Source organism: Vanessa cardui, chromosome 30 (genome assembly GCF_905220365.1).
Source record: "Vanessa cardui chromosome 30, ilVanCard2.1, whole genome shotgun sequence".
In the NCBI taxonomy this organism is placed as follows: Eukaryota; Metazoa; Arthropoda; class Insecta; order Lepidoptera; family Nymphalidae; genus Vanessa; species Vanessa cardui.
In genome coordinates this window covers 6,112,270-6,134,791 of record NC_061152.1, presented here as the reverse complement: position 1 = coordinate 6,134,791, position 22,522 = coordinate 6,112,270, and the positions used below count along the sequence as shown (strand labels likewise).

At 33.6% G+C, this 22,522-nt stretch overlaps 1 protein-coding gene across 1 annotated transcript; it reads right to left on the bottom strand.

The window, feature by feature from the left end:
- Positions 1–17,285: 17,285 nt before the first annotated feature.
- Positions 17,286–21,783, bottom strand: LOC124542141. The gene is made up of 2 exons (XM_047120076.1): positions 19,318–21,783; positions 17,286–17,423 (listed from the first exon to the last, which is right to left on the bottom strand). The coding sequence occupies exons 1-2, from the start codon at positions 21,781–21,783 to the stop codon at positions 17,286–17,288; spliced, it is 2,604 nt and encodes an 867-aa protein (XP_046976032.1).
- Positions 21,784–22,522: the final 739 nt, after the last annotated feature.

Below are 22,522 nucleotides of genomic sequence, written 5' to 3'. Positions count from 1 at the left end.
ATAACTTTAATAACCTTGCGTAAATTAACTAGACCATATAATTTAGTAATTTAATCTGATAATTTTTATTTTTTCCTAATTGCAGTTTAATTAAATACTTCTATGTATGTACTTACGAAAACCTCGCGATAAATATTCATGATTAAAGAAATTGTATATAATGAGGATATAAACTGATAGTTAAAATTTTAAAGGAAAATTTTATTTTAATTTTTTTAGATCCTTTAAAAACACTCTTTTTAAAAAGTACTTTTAATCGAAATTTATTATAAAACATAAGAAATAATTAGATTTTAATTCGTTTTAAAAGAATTTTGAGTACATTTTTGCACCATGCATTTGGGGGTTAAAATTATTGCAAATATTTACCCCTATCACCTCCTATGAAAAAAAAAATATAAATAAATATACAGGGTTATTAGTATCTCGACGTATAGACCGTTAGGAGGTGTTAGGGGTGACTATTTGCAATAATTTTAACTCCCATATGCATGATCCAAAATTCAACCATTTTTGAGTTATTACGTTTTTTTTGATTTTTTCAAAATTTGTCTTAAATGCAACTTAAAAAATTTTGTAACGCCACGCTATATGCAAAGCCGGGTCGAGTAGAACAAAGCCAGCCAAGCTAAAGCCAAAGCCAAAGCCAAAGCCAAAGCCAAAGCCAAAGCCAAAGCCAAAGCCAAAGCCAAAGCCAAAGCCAAAGCCAAAGCCAAAGCCAAAGCTAAAGCCCAATGCCAAAGCCATAGCCAAGCCAAGCCAAGCCAAGCCAAAGCCAAAGCCATGCCACGACTATTAGCGACGTCACATCCGATTATACATTGAGGGGATTGAATACCCGAACCATTCCTTACGGAACGTCATTCGCTAGTTTATGCTACGGAGCTTGTTGCCGATGACAACTGTAGTAACAGAAAAGAAAAGAGGGACGTCGCTATAGCAACGGAAAAACAATATAGAAGAGAGTTGTAAGAAATATAAAGGACGAATAATAAAAAATATGTATAACATTGTAGTTATTATTACCTTCCGCTTCACTCAGAAGTGGGATGAGAAGAGTAATCACCCTAACGAGTATGTTGGCGATAAATTTCGTCCTCTTGAGAAAGAAACGATTCCAGCAAAGATGGAGAATATCCGCTACCAAACACAAGAACACTACTGAAATGTCTACTAGAAAACGAAATTAATAGGGTGATACGGCAACTCAATAAAGCCTTGCTGTTCAGCCAATTGACAAGCCATTGTGCAGCGTCTCTCGTTCCGGAGTTGATCCCTAGTAGAAAATTAAAACGAGAAGATGAAAACGTATGTTGATAAGATTTTTTTTTTTCCAAGAACGTGACTTCAGTGCATTATGAGACGAAATAATTACTATGAAGAAACTGCCGACCAAAACAATGCCTATATATTGTCAAAATAAAAAAAAACCTTGGCACTTTCGTTGTAACATATCTGACGCTGCTCATGTTTAGTGCATTTCAATTCTATCGTCCGGATGAACTGGTTAAGGGCGTCCTCTGTGCTCTCGACGACCACTTTACCACGAGTTTACTTAGACTAGAAGCAAAGGACAAATCAAATAAGGACGCTAAACAACTGCCAAGCCCGGACAAAAAGATAAATTCTGAATTTGATCCCTATCCATATGACAAGAACACTGGCCTCATATTATGAATTTTTCTTTACCTGAACAGCGGGTTTGTTTTAAGAATGTTTGACACGGTCATATTGCCACGATGCTCTTATACTTAAACGATGTATAATAAATGATTTTTCTATTATAACAGCAACTTTGAAGAATTTAAACTAGTGCAAAATGATAACAAGACTAGCTGTGCTCGCGACTTCGTGCAGATTTGAATTAAAAAAAAAATAATAATAATATATTTTTCAGTTCTCAGGTTTTACTATGAATGCTTACACATGCTGCGTATTTGGCAGCTTTTGTGATATGAAGTCGTAGGTGTTATTAAGAAGGGGCGGTATGCGCGAGAGTTGCGTACAGTACTGGATAGTATTTCAACATTACAGCATGACTAATATTTATTTTGTATACAAGGAAGGTAAGGTAAGGTATTTATATAACAACATTATATACAAATTTCATAAATAAATCTCAAATAAAAGTAACCTACGTTACTCCTTATTATATCAGCTATCTGCTAGAGAAAGTCGTGTCAAAATCGGTCCAGCCGTTCCAGAGATAGATTGACCGGAACAGACAGACATATCAAAATGGTAAAAAATAATGTTAATTTGGTATAAAGCGGTTATCTTAATATTAAAAACAGAGTTTTAAAAAAAACACGGAATCTTTAGCTTCACATCATAGAGCAGGGTCGCTTGCCACTGTCTGCCCTGTGTATGCTTAGGACTTTGAAATTATACAACAGAATTTGATGTGGTTTTTTTTTAATGGATGAATTGATTCAGGAGGAAGGTTTGTATATGTAATACATGCACAATATAGTAAAGACATTAACTGTTTACAGGTTTCTAAGGTGATGTGTAAACGCTAGCTGAGCCCTACGAGAGAGATCAAAATAATGTACTACAACATTGTAAATCTTAAAAAGATCTTCAAAAAGTCTTCCATTATCATAGTCATTATCCTTTACTTTTTACAAGAAATAATGGCTTATGTGCGAAGCTATTTTAAGCAACACATCGTTAACCCATATCTAATTAAGTACTTTGAATACATTGTGCATTTAACATAGATAAATATGTAGGTACCTTTAAGGTATGTAATTCAGACTAATATTTTCGAAGACATTATAGATTTTAAATGCGGAGACATAGCGGTTTGTACATAACAAAAATTGAAGAGTGTTGTAAGATTTTCTGTAGTATATTAAGCATCAGCTATGCACCCGTGCGGGGCTGGGGCGGTTTGTTAGTATTTCTTAAATCTTAAATCGAATTCAAATGTGGAATGACTGGAAATGGGAAATCAAATGCATGTTATAAATACTCAAATGGTTAATGCTTCATGTTATACCGTCATGTACTATCTTAAAATACTTTTCTAGTGGCTAGTGGTGGATTTTGATTTGGAAAACGATAACATTAATTTAAAATGTACCGCACAGATTGAGATTGATATGCAGAATATTCATCTATTGATTGGACAACTAGCTATTAATGCTTTTAGCAATTCACTTATGGTGATTTAAAAATGGCTTCATTTAGGTGGGAACCTAATCCATTGGCAAAATTTCTTTCTGTTGAAGGTTTTAAACAATGCCGCCGGAAATGATGCCTGCACAGCACTGCATTGTTATGAGCTCCATGAAGTTTCTCCTTGTTACCAGCTACATTACCTAAAAGCGCCGTGGAATACTATAAGATCATTACACTTATTACACTTTTTTTTATCAGTATGTTTTTGTTGAAACTCGTCAATTGAGAATCCGGCAAGATTCCAGCAACAACAGATAGATGTTGAATCAGCCAACCAGCCAAGCCGGTAAGAGCAGCAAAGCCATTACTATCTAACTTGCGTAAAATTTTGCCAAATCATAAGCCAAACTGTTTAAAGAGCAGAGATTCAATTTTATTTGGTCCTGTACTTCCCTGTGCCCCATCTTATTCACAAATAACAAAACTAATAATAGTATGTTGCTAGTAAAGTAAAGTAGGGTTAGCTATATCTGAAATCAGTGGGGGGAGCTCGAAAGAAGACGAGGGATATATTTTAATAATTTGATTCTTACAATATAACCACGCATTTGCAAATAACACGAAATATTTCAGCTTCACAACGTTGTTGCTCGTGAAAATAAAACTCATTACGCAGCAGCCTATATCTTCAATATTATAAGTTTTGACGAACTTCGTGGTCGAGTGTACACCGATTTTCATTGGTACGCCACTCCGAGGTCCCGGGTTCGTTTCCTGGCCGAGTCGATGTAGATTATCATTAGTTTTCTATTTTGTCTTGGGTCTGGGTGTTTGTGGTACCGTTGTTACTTATGATTTTCCATAACACAAGTGCTTTAGCTACTTACATCGGGATCAGAGGAATGTATGTGATAATGTCTCATATTTATATAAGTTATCTTTTACTGAACAACAAATGTTAAATCCAAGGTTCTTAAGTTATTAGATGTCGGTATTATTAAATAATAAGTCAAATTATGCGTCCCTGGTTATTCTAGTAAAAAGAAAACGGCAATAGGCTATTGTATCTATCGTGCTGATTATCATCCCCTGACGCTACTATTATAAAAGTACATATGATTATTTGCCAAATTTTGATATTTAGATTTTAAAGTAAGACGGTAAAAGATATTTTACGAGGAATCATCATTATCCACCTCAGTGTCATTATGAATATCTGCGTGTTCTGTTTGGCTAAACGAATACACCCTTAGTATTAATGCGAATGAGCAATAACATAGTAAATCCAATTCGCTGTACACTAAAGTCACAAATTTTGAGTTTTAAGTAACATTTCATCAAATGGGATCCTTGATTTCTTAAATCAAACTCAAAATAAACTTTATTCAAGTAGGCTTTTACAAGCACTTTTAAAATGTCATTTTACAATTGAGTGAAGCTACCCCCGGTTCGGAAAGTAGATTCTCAGATGATTCATTACCATACCTTCAATTGATTTGGATTTCGTTATAAAAATGTTAGTACAGATACCACAAATATTGATATATGCATTTATAAAAATAGAGATTCAGTGAGCCGGCACGTGTAAGTAGTGCTGCTGAGGTTGACACGAAATCGATATGAATCGAAGACTTACATATATTCAGAATTCTATACGTATAGGAATCGAAGCCGTGGTCTATGAGAGATACAGACGGGTCAGGAGCATAAAGGGTTTAAGGGATACGACAATTTTGCGGGGCTGATTCTGTAAAGTCTGCGACCCTATCTTAGTGTAGCTCCTTTATCTGACAGTATAAGCAAATCAAATAACCATGATTGATTTTACTTGTGTGCTAATCAACATAACGTACCCCATTGTGGGAGCAATTGTTGCAGGATGGCCGATTGTAACGCCACGCTATATGCAAAGCCGGGTCGAGTAGAACAAAGCCAGCCAAGCTAAAGCCAAAGCCAAAGCCAAAGCCAAAGCCAAAGCCAAAGCCAAAGCCAAAGCCAAAGCCAAAGCCAAAGCCAAAGCCAAAGCCAAAGCCCAATGCCAAAGCCATAGCCAAGCCGAGCCAAAGCCAAAGCCAAAGCCAAAGCTAAAGCCCAATGCCAAAGCCATAGCCAAGCAAAGCCAAGCCAAGCCAAGCCAAGCCAAAGCCATGCCACGACTATTAGCGACGACACATCCGATTATACATTGAGGGGATTGAATACCCGAACCATTCCTTACGGAACGTCATTCGCTAGTTTATGCTACGGAGCCTGTTGCCGATGACAACTGTAGTAACAGAAAAGAAAAGAGGGACGTCGCTATAGCAACGGAAAAACATTATAGAAGAGAGTTGTAAGAAATATAAAGGACGAATAATAAAAAATATGTATAACATTGTAGTTATTATTACCTTCCGCTTCAATTTATTTAAAAACAAGTATCAATTAAAATCTATCTTTTTCTTTTGTTTTATAAAAACGATTAATAATAAAATAATTTAAATACTTAATATTGCCTGTGTGTAATCTTTAAGCTCAGATTATTGCTAAAATATTTTATTGATTATAAAATATATTTTACTTTGTTACAAATCTTAAATATGGACGCTAAAGTTTGTATGTGTACACCATTCAAATTCAAATTCTTTATTTGTAAAATTTTTGAAAACAACAAAAATTTCGCCACTAGGCATACAAATATAAATTGGTACACATTATTACTTTACATTAATTGAAATATAAAAAAATAATTAACTGCTAAAACATAAAAAAAACAATAAGATAAAGGTTTTACATAACAATATAAATAAAATTTTAACAAAAAGAAAAACCGACTTCAAACAAAACACTATTTTAAAACAAATGAATATGCACGAAAAAGTAATAAAAATAATTGCGTATTCAACGCATTTTTTAGAGTCTTCCTAAGTTAAATGAAATGAAAAATATTAGACTACTTAAAAGTCGATTAACGATTATATCATGTAGTTATAGTTATTGGTATATTTGGAGCCGGTGTCAGCCACGGTGCCCTTGCCCCAACAATCAAAAGAAAGAAGCGATACGAGCCCCTTGATTGATCCAGTATATTATTGTGTAAAAGGTAATTTGTAAAAAACATATTTGTTAAAGTATTCTCGTATTGTTTTTTGATAGATATACTGCAGGATTTTATTGGCTGACACCGACTCCAAATATAACAATAATTATAACTACATGATATAATCGTTAATCGACTTTTAAGTAGTCTAATATTTTTCATTTCATTTAACTTAGGAAGACTCTAAAAAATGTGTTGAATACGCAATTATTTTTATTACTTTTTCGTGCATATTCATTTGTTTTCAACCGACTTCCAAAAGGAGGAGGTTATCAATTCGTCTGTATTTTTTTTTTTTTTTTTTTTTTTTTTTTTTTTTTTATGTTTGTTACCTCATAACTTTTCACTGGGTGGACCGATTTTGATAATTTTTTTTTTGTTTGAAAGGTAGTGCTTCCCGTGGGGTCCCATTTTTTTTATTTTTTTTTCCGATGATGGTATCCATGTGAAAACGACATAAGTCTTAAATTTGCATTATGTATATGCGCGACAAATAGGTGAATAACTGAAAATCACGTTAACCAATATTGATAATTCTTTTTTTATTATAAAATATATACTTCAAGGGTAATTTGGTGAAAGTTTGGTAAGGTTCTGAGCACAGGATCCATGACAAAGTAACGGAACGGAAGGGAACGGAAAAATTCTGAGGAGCACGTTAGCGATACTCGGTCGAATCTTTTATTTATAGGTTATTTGGATATTTGAGTCACCTTCCGTAATGTGGTTATGTTTATGTAATTATCATAGTCGAATATTATAATCAACTAGCTACCCACCCCGGCTTCGCACGGGTGCAATACTGATACTAAATATACTACAGAATTTGTTTATATACGACATCACATCGCAAACTTCTAAAATTATCAGTGTTTCTTTACTATATTGTTCATGTTTTATATACACAAACCTTCCCCTTGAATCACACTATCTTTTGAAAAAAACCGCATCAAAATCCGTTGCGTAGATTTAAAGATATAGGGACAGAGAAAGCGACTTTTTTTTATACTATGTAGTGATGGAACTCCTATACGGCTCGCAGTTAGGGTGCGATATGGGGCAGAATTTCTTAATGTCTTTAATCAAATTTTGTGTATGTGATGTGATGACATATGATGTACGAAATATAGTTGGTCTTTTTGAAAGTTTTTTTGCTGAGTTCGATTACAGCTCTTTCGAGGGATCCTTGTAGTTTACGCCGCGTGACGTATAAAATCCGCATTTTCGAAAGTCTATTTTTGCTTTATTCGCAAGTTTCCTTTGAAATTGTCCTCGAAGTAGTTTCTGACTCATATAAACGGAACGTTTAATCTATCCATATTAAAAAAAATTAGTTAGTCAACATCAGCTTCACTTAAAATCAAAAAATAAATAAAATTTTAACAAAAAGAAAAACCGACTTCAAACAAAACACTATTTTAAAACAAATGAATATGCACGAAAAAGTAATAAAAATAATTGCGTATTCAACATATTTTTTAGAGTCTTCCTAAGTTAAATGAAATGAAAAATATTAGACTACTTAAAAGTCGATTAACGATTATATAATGTAGTTATAATTATTGTTATATTTGGAGTCGGTGTCAGCCAATAAAACCCTACAGTATATCTATCAAAAAACAATACGAGAATACTTTAACAAATATGTTTTTTACAAATTACCTTTTACACAATAATATACTGGATCAATCAAGGGGCTCGTATCGCTTCTTTCTTTTGATTGTTGGGGCAAGGGCACCGTGGCTGACACCGGCTCCAAATATACCAATAACTATAACTACATGATATAATCGTTAATCGACTTTTAAGTAGTCTAATATTTTTCATTTCATTTAACTTAGGAAGACTCTAAAAAATATGTTGAATACGCAATTATTTTTATTACTTTTTCGTGCATATTCATTTGTTTTAAAATAGTGTTTTGTTTGAAGTCGGTTTTTCTTTTTGTTAAAATTTTATTTATAAAATAGTGTTTTGTTTGAAGTCGGTTTTTCTTTTTGTTAAAATTTTATTTATTTTTTGATTTTAAGTGAAGCTGATGTTGACTAACTAATTTTTTTTTAATATGGATAGATTAAGCGTTCCGTTTATATGAGTCAGAAACTACTTCGAGGACAATTTCAAAGGAAACTTGCGAATAAAGCAAAAATAGACTTTCGAAAATGCGGATTTAATACGTCACGCGGCGTGAACTACAAGGATCCCTCGAAAGAGCTGTAATCGAACTCAGCAAAAAAACTTTGAAAAAGACCAACTATATTTCGTACATCATATGACATCACATCACATACACAAAATTTGATTAAAGATAGTAAAAAATTCTGCCCCATATCGCACCCTAACTGCGAGCCGTATAGGAGTTCCATCACTACGTAGTAAAAAACAAAGTCGCTTTCTCTGTCCCTATATCTTTAAATCTACGCAACGGATTTTGATGCGGTTTTTTTTAAAAGATAGTGTGATTCAAGGGGAAGGTTTGTGTATATAATACATGAACAATATAGTAAAGAAACACTGATAATTTTAGAAGTTTGCGATGTCGTATATAAACAAATTCTGTAGTATATTTAGTATCAGTATTGCACCCGTGCGAAGCCGGGGTGGGTAGCTAGTTGATTATAATATTCGACTATGATAATTACATAAACATAACCACATTACGGAAGGTGACTCAAATATCCAAATAACCTATAAATAAAAGATTCGACCGAGTATCGCTAACGTGCTCCTCAGAATTGTTCCGTTCCCTTCCGTTCCGTCACTTTGTCATGGATCCTGTGCTCAGAACCTTACCAAACTTTCACCAAATTACCCTTGAAGTATATATTTTATAATAAAAAAAGAATTATCAAAATTGGTTAACGTGATTTTCAGTTATTCACCTATTTGTCGCGCATATACATAATGCAAATTTAAGACTTATGTCGTTTTCACATGGATACCATCATCGGAAAAAAAAATAAAAAAAATGGGACCCCACGGGAAGCACTACCTTTCAAACAAAAAAAAAATTATCAAAATCGGTCCACTCAGTGAAAAGTTATGAGGTAACAAACATAAAAAAAAAAAAAAAAAAATACAGACGAATTGATAACCTCCTCCTTTTGGAAGTCGGTTGAAAACCGATATTATGTGCTGAGAGGAAAACATACAGCATTGCTGTGAAGAAGAAGCAGTCGTATATGTCGGAGATATAGTTGGGTTGTCAGCTTCCATTGCAATTAAACGCAGCCATTTCAATATTATTTATTACATGATATTAACAATATTATAAAATTAAGTAAATTCTTCGAAAAAGTGTCAATGCGATGTGTCGTTGCTAAAATATTCACAACTATAACTTTCATAATTATTTATGCCAGTATTGCAAATTCATTCTTGAAATACAGTTTAATATTAAAAATGAATATTTATAAGATTCTTATTCTTAAATACAGCTCTTAATCAAATACAAGTGAATTACTTAAAATAAGTAATATAAACCAACATTTCTATTACATAGTCCGTTATGACACATTATAGGTGGCGCTGTATGACGAATCCACATTTTAGTTTTACTTATTATATTATAGTGTTTTACAAATTTACATAATAAAATAGAAACATTAAAATGATAATTAACAATATATAATTATTAATTAATATCATTAATATTTTAAAACCATTGCCGATAAATGGTGACATGAGCTCACATCTTCCAAATAATAAAACAATCAAATCTCTATTAATTATTAAAGTCTGATAAATAACATCATCATGTTTACAAATAGCTATTAAAATACATATTTACGTTACTTCGACATTTATCTAATTAAAATATAATAATATAAACGATATCTTAAAATATAAATATCGTTATTTAACAATCATTACCGATAGATGGCGACATGCGCCCATACGGCCATACTGACTCCAGCGCGTCCCCTGCGCTGTTACATGTTATAATATATAAATAAAATTTTAACAAAAAGAAAAACCGACTTCAAACAAAACAGTATTTTAAAACAAATTAAAATGCACTAAAAAGTAATAAAAATAATTGCATATTTAACATATTTTTGAGAGTCCTCCTAGGTAAAATGAAATGAAAAATATTAGACTACTTAAAAGTCGATTTACGATTATATAACGTAGTTATAGTTATTGTTATATTTGGAGCCGGTGTCAGCCACAGGCACACGCTTCAACAATCAAAAGAAAGAAGCGATACGAGCCTCTTGATTGACCCAGTATAATATCGTATAAAAGGTAATTTGTAAGAAACATATTTTCTTAAAGTATTCTCGTATTGTTTTTTGATAGGTATAGTATAGGGTTGGCTGACACCGACTCCAAATATAGCAATAATTATAACTACATTATATAATCGTAAATCGACTTGTAGTCTAATATTTTTCATTTCATTTTACCTAGGAGGACTCTCAAAAATATGTTAAATATGCAATTATTTTTATTACTTTTTAGTGCATTTTAATTTGTTTTAAAATACTGTTTTGTTTGAAATCGGTTTTTCTTTTTGTTAAAATTTTATTTATTTTTTGATTTTAAGTGAAGCTGATGTAGACTAACATTTTTTCTTAATATGGATAGATTAAGCGTGCCGTTTATATGAATCAGAAACTACATACTTCAGGGACAATTTCAAAAGAAACTTTCAAATAAAGCAAAAATAGACTTTCGAAAATGCGGCTTTAATACGTAATACGGCATAAACTACAAGGTACCACCCTCGAATGAGCTGTAATCGACCTCAGTAAAAAAACTTTGCTAAAGAGCTATTCGTATGCTATGTCGTACATCATATACACAAAATTTGATTAAAGATAGAAAGAAATTCTGCCCCAAATCGCACCCTAACTGTGAGCCGTATAATAGGAGTTCTATCACTACATAGTATAAAACAAAGTCGCTTTCTCTGTCCCTATATCTTTAAATCTACGCAACGGATTTTGATGCGTTTTTTTTTAATAGTGTTTTTCAAGGGGAAGGTTTATGTATATAATAAATGAACAATATAGTAAAGAAACACTGACAATTTTAGAAGTTTGCAATGTGATGTCGCAAATAAACAAATTCTTAAGTATATTTAGTATCAGTATTGCACCCGTGAGAAGTCGGGGCGGGTCGCTAGTTGATTATAATATTCGATTATGACAATTACATGAATATAACCACGTTCCGGAAGGTGATTCAAATATCCAAGTAACCCATAAATAAAAGATTCGACCGAGTATTGCTAACGTGCTCCTCAGAATTGTTCCGTTCCCTCCCGTTCCCTTAATTTGTCATGGATCCTGTGCTCAGAACCTTACCAAACTTTCATCAAACTACCCTTAAAGTATATCCTTTATAATAAAAAAAAGAATTATCAAAATTGGTTAACGTGATTTTGAGTTATTCACCTATTTGTCGCGCATATACATAATGCAAATTTAAGACTTATGTCGTTTTCATACGGATACCATCATCGGAAAAAAATTAAAAAAAAATGGGACCCCACGGGAAGCACTACCTTTCAAACAAAAAAAAATTTATCAAAATCGGTCCACCCAGTAAAAAGTTATGAGGTAACAAACATAAAAAAAAAAAAAAAAAAAAAATACAGACGAATTGATAACCTCCTCCTTTTGGAAGTCGGTTGAAAAACGCGATTCAAGTCTAGTTAATTGTGTAGAACAATTAAAAGGTGATTTTAATTTTAAAAATATAACAGATACTTACGTTATACTTTATATAACAATGATAAAATAGTTATGCCCTCCATACAGTTCATATAGATTTTAATTTTACTGCAGTTTGAACGTTTAATGAAAGTTATAAAAGATATGTTCGTTTTAGAAATTAATATAACGCACTGATATACAAGTATTACAATTGGTTGTTTACTGAAACAGCATAAAAAAACTATAAGGCAAAGACCAATGGAATTATAATTTGTAATAGATGTTCCCGACGTTCTATCAAAATTTCCGGAACGTGGTTATATTCATGTAATTGTCATAATCGAATATTATAATCAACTAGCTACCCACCCCGGCTTCGCACGGGTGCAATACTGATACTAAATATACTACATACAGAATTTGTTTATATACGACATCACATCGCAAACTTCTAAAATTATCAGTGTATCTTTACTATATTGTTCATGTTTTATATACACAAACCTTCCCCTTGAATCACACTATCTTTTAAAAAAAACCGCATCAAAATCCGTTGCGTAGATTTAAAGATATAGGGACAGAGAAAGCGACTTTGTTTTATACTATGTAGTGATGGAACTCCTATACGGCTCGCAGTTAGGGTGCGATATGGGGCAGAATTTCTTACTATCTTTAATCAAATTTTGTGTATGTGATGTGATGTCATATGATGTACGAAATATAGTTGGTCATTTTCAAAGTTTTTTTGCTGAGTTCGATTACAGCTCTTTCGAGGGATCCTTGTAGTTTACGCCGCGTGACGTATTAAATCCGCATTTTCGAAAGTCTATTTTTGCTTTATGCGCAAGTTTCCTTTGAAATTGTCCTCGAAGTAGTTTCTGACTCATATAAACGGAACGCTTAATCTATCCATATTAAAAAAAAATAGTTAGTCAACATCAGCTTCACTTAAAAGCAAAAAATAAATAAAAATTTTAACAAAAAGAAAAACCGACTTCAAACAAAACACTATTTTAAAACAAATGAATATGCACGAAAAAGTAATAAAAATAATTGCGTATTCAACATATTTTTTAGAGTCTTCCTAAGTTAAATGAAATGAAAAATATTAGACTACTTAAAAGTCGATTAACGATTATATCATGTAGTTATAATTATTGTTATATTTGGAGTCGGTGTCAGCCAATAAAACCCTACAGTATATCTATCAAAAAACATTACGAGAATACTTTAACAAAATGTTTTTTACAAATTACCTTTTATACAATAATATACTGGATCAATCAAGGGGCTCGTATCGCTTCTTTGTTTTGATTGTTGGGGCAAGGGCACCGTGGCTGACACCGGCTCCAAATATACCAATAACTATAACTACATGATATAATCGTTAATCGACTTTTAAGTAGTCTAATATTTTTCATTTCATTTAACTTAGGAAGACTCTAAAAAATATGTTGAATACGCAATTATTTTTATTACTTTTTCGTGCATATTCATTTGTTTTAAAATAGTGTTTTGTTTGAAGTCGGTTTTTCTTTTTGTTAAAATTTTTATTTATATACTATGTAGTGATGGAACTCCTATACGGCTCGCAGTTAGGGTGCGATATGGGGCAGAATTTCTTACTATCTTTAATCAAATTTTGTGTATGTGATGTGATGTCATATGATGTACGAAATATAGTTAGTCTTTTTCAAAGTTTTTTTTGCTGAGTTCGATTACAGCTCTTTCGAGGGATCCTTGTAGTTTACGCCGCGTGACGTATTAAATCCGCATTTTCGAAAGTCTATTTTTGCTTTATTCGCAAGTTTCCTTTGAAATTGTCCTCGAAGTAGTTTTTGACTCATATAAACGGAACGTTTAATCTATCCATATTAAGAAAAGTTAGTTAGTCAACATCAACTTCACTTAAAATCAAAAAATAAATAAAATTTTAACAAAAAGAAAAACCGACTTCAAACAAAACACAATTTTAAAACAAATGAATATGCACGAAAAAGTAATAAAAATAATTGCGTATTCAACATATTTTTTAGAGTCTTCCTAAGTTAAATGAAATGAAAAATATTAGACTACTTAAAAGTCGATTAACGATTATATCATGTAGTTATAATTACTGTTATATTTGGAGTCTGTGTCAGCCAATAAAACCCTACATAACCCTACGTATATCTATCAAAAAACAATACGAGAGTACTTTAACAAATATGTTTTTTACAAATTACCTTTTACACAATAATATACTGGATCAATCATACATGTTGGGGCAAGGGCACCGTGGCTGACACCGGCTCCAAATATACCAATAACTATAACTAAATGATATAATCGTTAATCGACTTTTAAGTAGTCTAATATTTTTCATTTCATTTAACTTAGGAAGACTCTAAAAAATATGTTGAATACGCAATTATTTTTATTACTTTTTCGTGCATATTCATTTGTCAACCGACTTCCAAAAGGAGGAGGTTATCAATTCGTCTGTATTTTTTTTTTTTTTTTTTTTTTTTTTTTTATGTTTGTTACCTCATAACTTTTCACTGGGTGGACCGATTTTGATATTTTTTTTTTTGTTTGAAAGGTAGTGCTTCCCGTGGGGTCCCATTTTTTTTATTTTTTTTTCCGATGATGGTATCCATGTGAAAACGACATAAGTCTTAAATTTGCATTACGTATATGCGCGACAAATAGGTGAATAACTGAAAATCACGTTAACCAATTTTGATAATTCTTTTTTTATTATAAAATATATACTTCAAGGGTAATTTGGTGAAAGTTTGGTAAGGTTCTGAGCACAGGATCCATGACAAAGTAACGGAATGGAAGGGAACGGAACAATTCTGAGGAGCACGTTAGCGATACTCGGTCGAATCTTTTATTTATAGGCTATTTGGATATTTGAGTCACCTTCCGTAATGTGGTTATGTTTATGTAATTATCATAGTCGAATATTATAATCAACTAGCTACGCACCCCGGCTTCGCACGGGTGCAATACTGATACTGAATATACTACAGAATTTGTTTATATACGACATCACATCGCAAACTTCTAAAATTATCAGTGTTTCTTTACTATATTGTTCATGTATTATATACACAAACCTTCCCCTTGAATCACACTATCTTTTAAAAAAAACTGCATCAAAATCCGTTGCGTAGATTTAAAGATATAGGGACAGAGAAAGCGACTTTGTTTTATACTATGTAGTGATGGAACTCCTATACGGCTCGCAGTTAGGGTGCGATATGGGGCAGAATTTCTTACTATCTTTAATCAAATTTTGTGTATGTGATGTGATGTCATATGATGTACGAAATATAGTTGGTCTTTTTCAAAGTTTTTTTGCTGAGTTCGATTACAGCTCTTTCGAGGGATCCTTGTAGTTTACGCCGCGTGACGTATTAAATCCGCATTTTCGAAAGTCTATTTTTGTTTTATTCGCAAGTTTCCTTTGAAATTGACCTCGAAGTAGTTTCTGACTCATATAAACGGAACGCTTAATCTATCCATATTAAAAAAAATTAGTTAGTCAACATCAGCTTCACTTAAAATCAAAAAATAAATAAAATTTTAACAAAAAGAAAAACCGACTTCAAACAAAACACTATTTTAAAACAAATGAATATGCACGAAAAAGTAATAAAAATAATTGCGTATTCAACATATTTTTTAGAGTCTTCCTAAGTTAAATGAAATGAAAAATATTAGACTACTTAAAAGTCGATTAACGATTATATCATGTAGTTATAATTATTGTTATATTTGGAGTCGGTGTCAGCCAATAAAACCCTACAGTATATCTATCGAAAAACAATACGAGAATACTTTAACAAATATGTTTTTTACAAATTACCTTTTACACAATAATATACTGGATCAATCAAGGGGCTCGTATCGCTTCTTTCTTTTGATTGTTGGGGCAAGGGGACCGTGGCTGACACCGGCTCCAAATATACCAATAACTATAACTACATGATATAATCGTTAATCGACTTTTAAGTAGTCTAATATTTTTCATTTCATTTAACTTAGGAAGACTCTAAAAAATATGTTGAATACGCAATTATTTTTATTACTTTTTCGTGCATATTCATTTGTTTTAAAATAGTGTTTTGTTTGAAGTCGGTTTTTCTTTTTGTTAAAATTTTATTTATTTTAAAATTGTGTTTTGTTTGAAGTCGGTTTTTCTTTTTGTTAAAATTTTATTTATGTTCAATAAGTTACCAGTTATGACCAACGCTATGAACACAGACCAAATAAATGAACTTGAGTTATTCATTTACATTAATTTATTTGACATCTATTGGAATTTTAATTGGATTACAACTGAAAAAAGTTAGCATGTGCATTTTGAAGCCCTTCTGGTATTCAATTTCACATTGAAGATTATGCGTAAAGACCTATGGGTTTTAGGTCATATTTTTGACTCAAAGTCAGAGAGTTACAGTCTGTGACTACTTTAAATTATCGATCATGAAGAAAATATCGAAAGTTTCATTACCTTTACCACAGCAAGAGACTCCAGTTCATAACAATAATATATACTGTCTGTTTAAAGGTCTTGTACTAAATTTATATTATATTTAATCATTAAATTGACATTCCTCTTTTATATTTTTATGTCTTGGATAGTTACGAGCCTGACTTTTTCTTAGATTTAGCTTTGTAGTGGCATCTATATTAATATTATAAATGTGAAAAATGTTGTCTGTCTTTCGCTCTTTTACGACCAAACCGCTGAACCGAATTTCATGAAATTTGGACTACTAGTTTTCTCTAATCTTACCAAGACATTCAATTTTAGTTTTAGGAAAGTAACATTTGGAAATATCAAAATTATCATACCCATCTATTGTTTTACGAATTTATAACCAATCGTCTCCAGTATATTAAGAAATAGTTATACTTTTTGCTAATGATAATAACGTTAATGGTGCTATGCTTAATAGATGAACAATACTTAATTAATACTTCTGGAGGAGTTACGTTCATTACTTTGACGCCGGTAACAATTTTCTCAAAATGGCTCTTACGATGATAGTAACTACATTCAGTAATCTTAGCGTTTCTATAACAACCACTAAGGTTGGAATTACTATTTAATTGCAATCAATGTGAGCTAGGCTTAGATGAATTTTTATCTCTACAATCGCGTGACAAATGATTCGGCAATTGAAACATATAACATGATCCTTTAAAGAACTCTAAACAACAGATAATTTTTTAGAATCGTTGTATTTACTTTCTTTATTTTCTATTTTACGTTTTCTATACGTTTTAAAAATCGACACTAATTTGGGGAGCGCCTCGTGTGCACTTCTCAACAACTCAAATCCCAATAAACTAAAATACTACGAAATACCTGTGATCGGTGCATCTACCACCCCGACATCGGAAGCTCCTGGTCGAACTCTCTAGTAGAGCGTCCAGGCTGTTGGAGTATATTCGTAGCTGCAGCACGTCACCTGGTCCGAAGTGTAGTTGCGCCATTTTTGCACATCATCCGCGTACCGGAACTCTTCACCAGAAGTATAGATCAGCTCCTGCTTCACCTGCTAACACATTGTTGAGTGCAGCGACCAGGTGTCTTGGCTCGTCTTCTCAATTGCAGAATAGCCTTCATTCGAGCTTCGTGTGGCGGAATATTCAATTTCATAACGATTTCATCAACATTAGCGCACCAGTCCCTGATGTCATGTGATCTCTCATCAGGGTTCAACGGCGGTATATAAAAGTCATGGTTCGCCGCAAAGGCACGGTCTCTGCTGTTAAAGTTGCTCTTGCAGCGCTTGTCGCAGCTGTCTTCGTAATAAATGTAAGAAGACCCATAACTTGTTCCATAGTAAATGTTGGCTCATCCGGAGGTCTTGAAGAGTTTGGGGGCTTGTGATCCCACCGCTGCTGTCGGAGATATAGTTGGGTTGTCAGCTTCCATTGCAATTAAACGCAATTCCATTCCATTTCAATATTATTTATTACATGATATTAACAATATTATAAAATTAAGTAAATTCTTCGAAAAAGTGTCAATGCGATGTGTCGTTGCTAAAATATTCACAACTATAACTTTCATAATTATTTATGCCAGTATTGCAAATTCATTCTTGAAATACAGTTTAATATTAAAAATGAATATTTATAAGATTCTTATTCTTAAATACACCTCTTAATCAAATACAAGTGAATTACTTAAAATAAGTAATATAAAACAACATTTCTATTACATAGTCCGTTATGACACATTATAGGTGGCGCTGTATGACGAATCCACATTTTAGTTTTACTTATTATATTGTAGTGTTTTACAAATTTACATAATAAAATAGAAACATTAAAATGATAATTAACAATATATAATTATTAATTAATATCATTAATATTTTAAAACCATTGCCGATAAATGGTGACATGAGCTCACATCTTCCAAATAATAAAACAATCAAATCTCTATTAATTATTAAAGTCTGATAAATAACATCATCATGTTTACAAATAGCTATTAAAATACATATTTACGCTACTTCGACATTTATCTAATTAAAATATAATAATATAAACGATAACTTAAAATATAAATATCGTTATTTAACAATCATTACCGATAGATGGCGACATGCGCCCATATATACTTACTTTAATCTGTGGTCGATTGTTACCTTTCTCAACTTAGTTCACCTGAATGACACCAGGTGGCGTTAGTTAACCAGCAAGTGCGCGGGAACTGGCGCCATGTTCCCTCATAGTCTTCACCAGGAAGTACTTTCTGCAATGCTGTTTTCCTCTCAGCACATAATATCGGTTTTATTGTTATGTAAAACCGTTATATTGATGTGCCTTCCGGAAAACATACAGCATTGCTGTGAAGACGTGTTTGTTATCTGCTGGTGAAATATGTATTGTTTATAAGCACAACGCTATGATGAAATTGATTGCTAACGATATGAATAAATTAAAAACGACTGAAATGTAACGATACATTTTAATGACTTTAAATTTTTTTGAAAGATACAATATATATTATATTATTACATTGTTCCATTTACTATCATAACTTTAGCAAAATTATAGAGAATTAATTGAGATCAGAGACTTGACAATTAATAATTAAATTGATACAAAAATAAAATATTGTTTTCTTTCCAATACTTATTGTGCAAACAAATATTACTCATTAAAATTATTATCAATTGTTTATAAGTATTTTTTATATAATATATTATAAATAAAAAATCAATTGGCTCTAAATGTTTTGAAAAAAGAGTTATTATTAACTTTAGATTCTATTATACGACAGTAATGGTTAAAGAATGTACTGGATGATCTCCAGTTTCCACGTGACAATATATCATCAATCGATTGGTTATCTAACCACCCTAAGGAAGCTACCGCTGACCTACAGCTTCCCGGAGGTGCCCTAATACCACTGTCCTGAAGAAGTGTACGCACCCAATTTCCGATTACAGTTTGAGAGGCAGCCTTAACGTTACCATTAACAGTAATGAAAAGGTTATTTAAATTGCTATTGCTAGTTAACCGCCTAGTTTGTGAACTTTTTATAAGTGCTTTAACTAAGGTGACGGGACATATATTTTGATCATCATGTTTAGAGAGTTTCCATGCAGATTGGCGATAACTGTGAGTGTCCGTTTTAGACCCAAAAGCCGGTATTAAAATGATGCTATCTCCATTATCCTGGAAACTCTCTGTAGAAATTTTTAAAAGAGTTAGATCGTGGATTCTTCGTCCCGAGGCTAGCAATAGAACTGCTGCTGTCCTTCGTGACAAGTCGAATAAGGTGTTCTTAGAGGGGTTAGCTGACAGCCAATTTAGAACAATTCGAGGATCCCATGTAAATGGTCTCTTTATGGCTTTAGGTTTAACAGTTCCAATCGCTTTAAGGACATGTTCGATAAAAAAATCGGAAAATGTTGGTTGTTCAACATGGGGCCCACAAAATGTCATAATTGCTGATTTGTGCACCAGGATCGTGCTGTAAGCTAAATTTTCTTTTAGAAAAAGGTGTATTAGAAATCTAGCTATATCGGTAGACTGGGGAGTTTTTGGGTTCACGCGTGAACTAGCGCACCAAGTTAACCATCTCTTTATAGCAGGAAAATAGGTGGTAAGTGTTGATTGTCGCCAACTCTTTCTTAACAATTCTTTTTCTTCTACAGCCCAGTTTTTTATTTGTTCGCCCCACCCCCAATTTTCCAGACTTTCAGTGCTAATCTCTGCACTAGTGGAGGAGGTTGCGACGTCGTCACATCTATAAGCACTTCCGAGAGATTCTGTAGCTCGTGTGGTGGTTCTAGAGCCCTCGATTTCAGGTCCTGTAGCCAGAACACCTGAGGCCAGTCTGGGGCCACTACAAGTCCCCTTGGCGTTGTTCAGATGTGTTAAGACCCTGGGTAATAGGCTGGGAGGCGGAAAAACCCAGGCGATCCGGTAATTCCAAGGTCTGCTGAAGGCGTCTGTATAACATGCCGATCGATCTTTGCAGTCTATCGATACGTAGTTTCGTACAACAGCTGTATTTTTTGACGCGAACAGATCTATTTCGGGATGCCCCCATTTTTGGAAGATTTTCTCTGTTGCAATGTGTATCAGGTGCCATTCCGCCGGGTTCTTTCCTCTTGATAGCCTGTCCGCAATTATATTGTACCTCCCCGGGAGGTAATAAGCTGACAGCGTTATTTCGAATTTGTCCGCCAGTTGGAGAAGTTTGAACGTCAGTTCCAACAACGCTACGGACTTGGTTCCGCCTTCTTTTCGGATATACGCTATCAATGTTCGATTGTCTGACTGAATGAGTACATGTGATTTTTCTAATGCTTTTAAGTTCATTTTGATAGCAGCGAAAACGGCGAATAATTCTTTTTTGTTGCTGTGCCACCTCTTTTGGTAGAGTGACCAGCTTCCTGACATAATTTTCCCATCCAGTTGAGCACCCCAACCCACATCTGAAGCATCCGTTGCCAGGAAATGGTTAGCCGGTTTTTTGTGTATTGGTAACGAGTGATGAGTGGCTCCGCGCCACCACATCATCTCTCGGTAAACGTTCTGAGGGACACGATGTACTTGACGTGGTAGTCTCTTGTCGAAGCGTCGCAAGAAGATTTGGGAATTGCGACACTGTAGTCTGCCCCGTGGGATGACAAAACTGGCAAAGTTCAGCTGCTCCAAAATTGTTTGTAATTGTCGTAAACTCATGTGTTGCTTTTTTGTAATGTGTTCTAGGGCGCTGTTGATGCTGCTTACTTTTTGGTTTGGTAAGACCATCTTGTTCTTGTCCGTTAGCCAACGTATCCCTAGATATTCCAAGTCTTGTGTTGGAGTTAGGACCGATTTCTGAAAGTTCACTTTCCAACCCAACTGTTCCAAGTGTCTTACGGCTTCCGCAGCCTGAAAACCTAACTTGGTTCGATCTTGGTGCACCAGAAGAAAGTCGTCTAGATAGACTAGCACTCGACAATCTTTCGCACGCAGGGTCTCCGCGACCCAGCATGTAATGGAAGAGAAAAGGTGCGGAGCAGAAGCTAGACCAAAAGGCAGGCACGTCATCTCGTAAATACGGTTCTGATAGCTGATTCTGAGGAAGCGTCTGTGTGATTTTGCTATAGGGACATGAAAATAAGCCTGCGAAATGTCGATCTTTATCATCCAGTCTCCTGGCTGGAGAAAATCTGGCACATCTGTATGGGAAATCAAATGAAAGTGTTTCGTTTTTACATATTTGTTTAGTTCTCGGAGATCGAATATGGGGCGCATCGAACCATCCCTTTTCTTCCGGAGAAAAAGTTTGGAGATGAAACTCGGATATTTCTCCCCGACTTCTTGAAGAATATTTTGATCCACTAGTTCAAGAATTACTTGAGTCATGGCAAGGGATGATTTGGTTGCGTACCGGTCCATTATAATTTTTGTAGGCCAAACAAGGGGAGGTTTTCTGAATAAGGGTATTCGGGATCCCGTAATTGTCATCATAATAAATTTGTTTGCCTCCAAAGACTGCCATTTGTCTTGGAACTGTACAAGGCGACCCCCCTTGAATGTTTGTGTAGGACAGTCATTTTTTCTTATCTTTGTTACGAAATGGTAAATTTTTAGTTTGCTTGTTGTTGTCAGTTTTGCTTTTGTATGTTTGCTTATTATGTAGTTTCTTATCTGAACTTTGATAATAATTAGACCTGGTAGAATTATAGCTTCTAGATGTTGAGGGTTCATTATGTTTTCTCTTCAAACTAGACTTATCTTTAGGTTTGTATGTCTGTGATTGTGATTGTGACAACCAGTATTGTGGGCCTCCGAGAGACTGAATAAGCGATAGTAGCTTTGTTTTGTCGAAAAGAGATTCTTCGCTAGGTGGAATATTATGAAGAGCAGTTTGTACACTTTTATTAGGTATTTCTGATATGAGTCATGAACGTCTAACCTCTATACATTCCGCTCGCTTGCCACAAACGATTTGTAGTGTGCGCTCCGAATTTTTATAGGAGGCGGAAGACTCACCAAACGTAGCGCTCATTTTATTAAATAAGTTGTCGCTGTTTAGCTCGCTTGGATTTTTAACAGCCCAGTCTAGTATATCTTGTAAGTCTGATTGCAACAACTCCTTTTGGTATAACAAGGCATTGGTCAGTCCCGCAACAAA

Excerpts from the sequence above, each read along its gene's own strand:
- LOC124542141 (XM_047120076.1), bottom strand. The coding sequence starts at position 21,783 with ATGGACCGGTACGCAACCAAATCATCCCTTGCCATGACTCAAGTAATT. Across the intron at positions 17,424-19,317 it reads AAACTGTAATCGGAAATTGG|GTGAAGCAGGAGCTGATCTA; the intron begins GTGCGTACACTT and ends ATGTGTTAGCAG.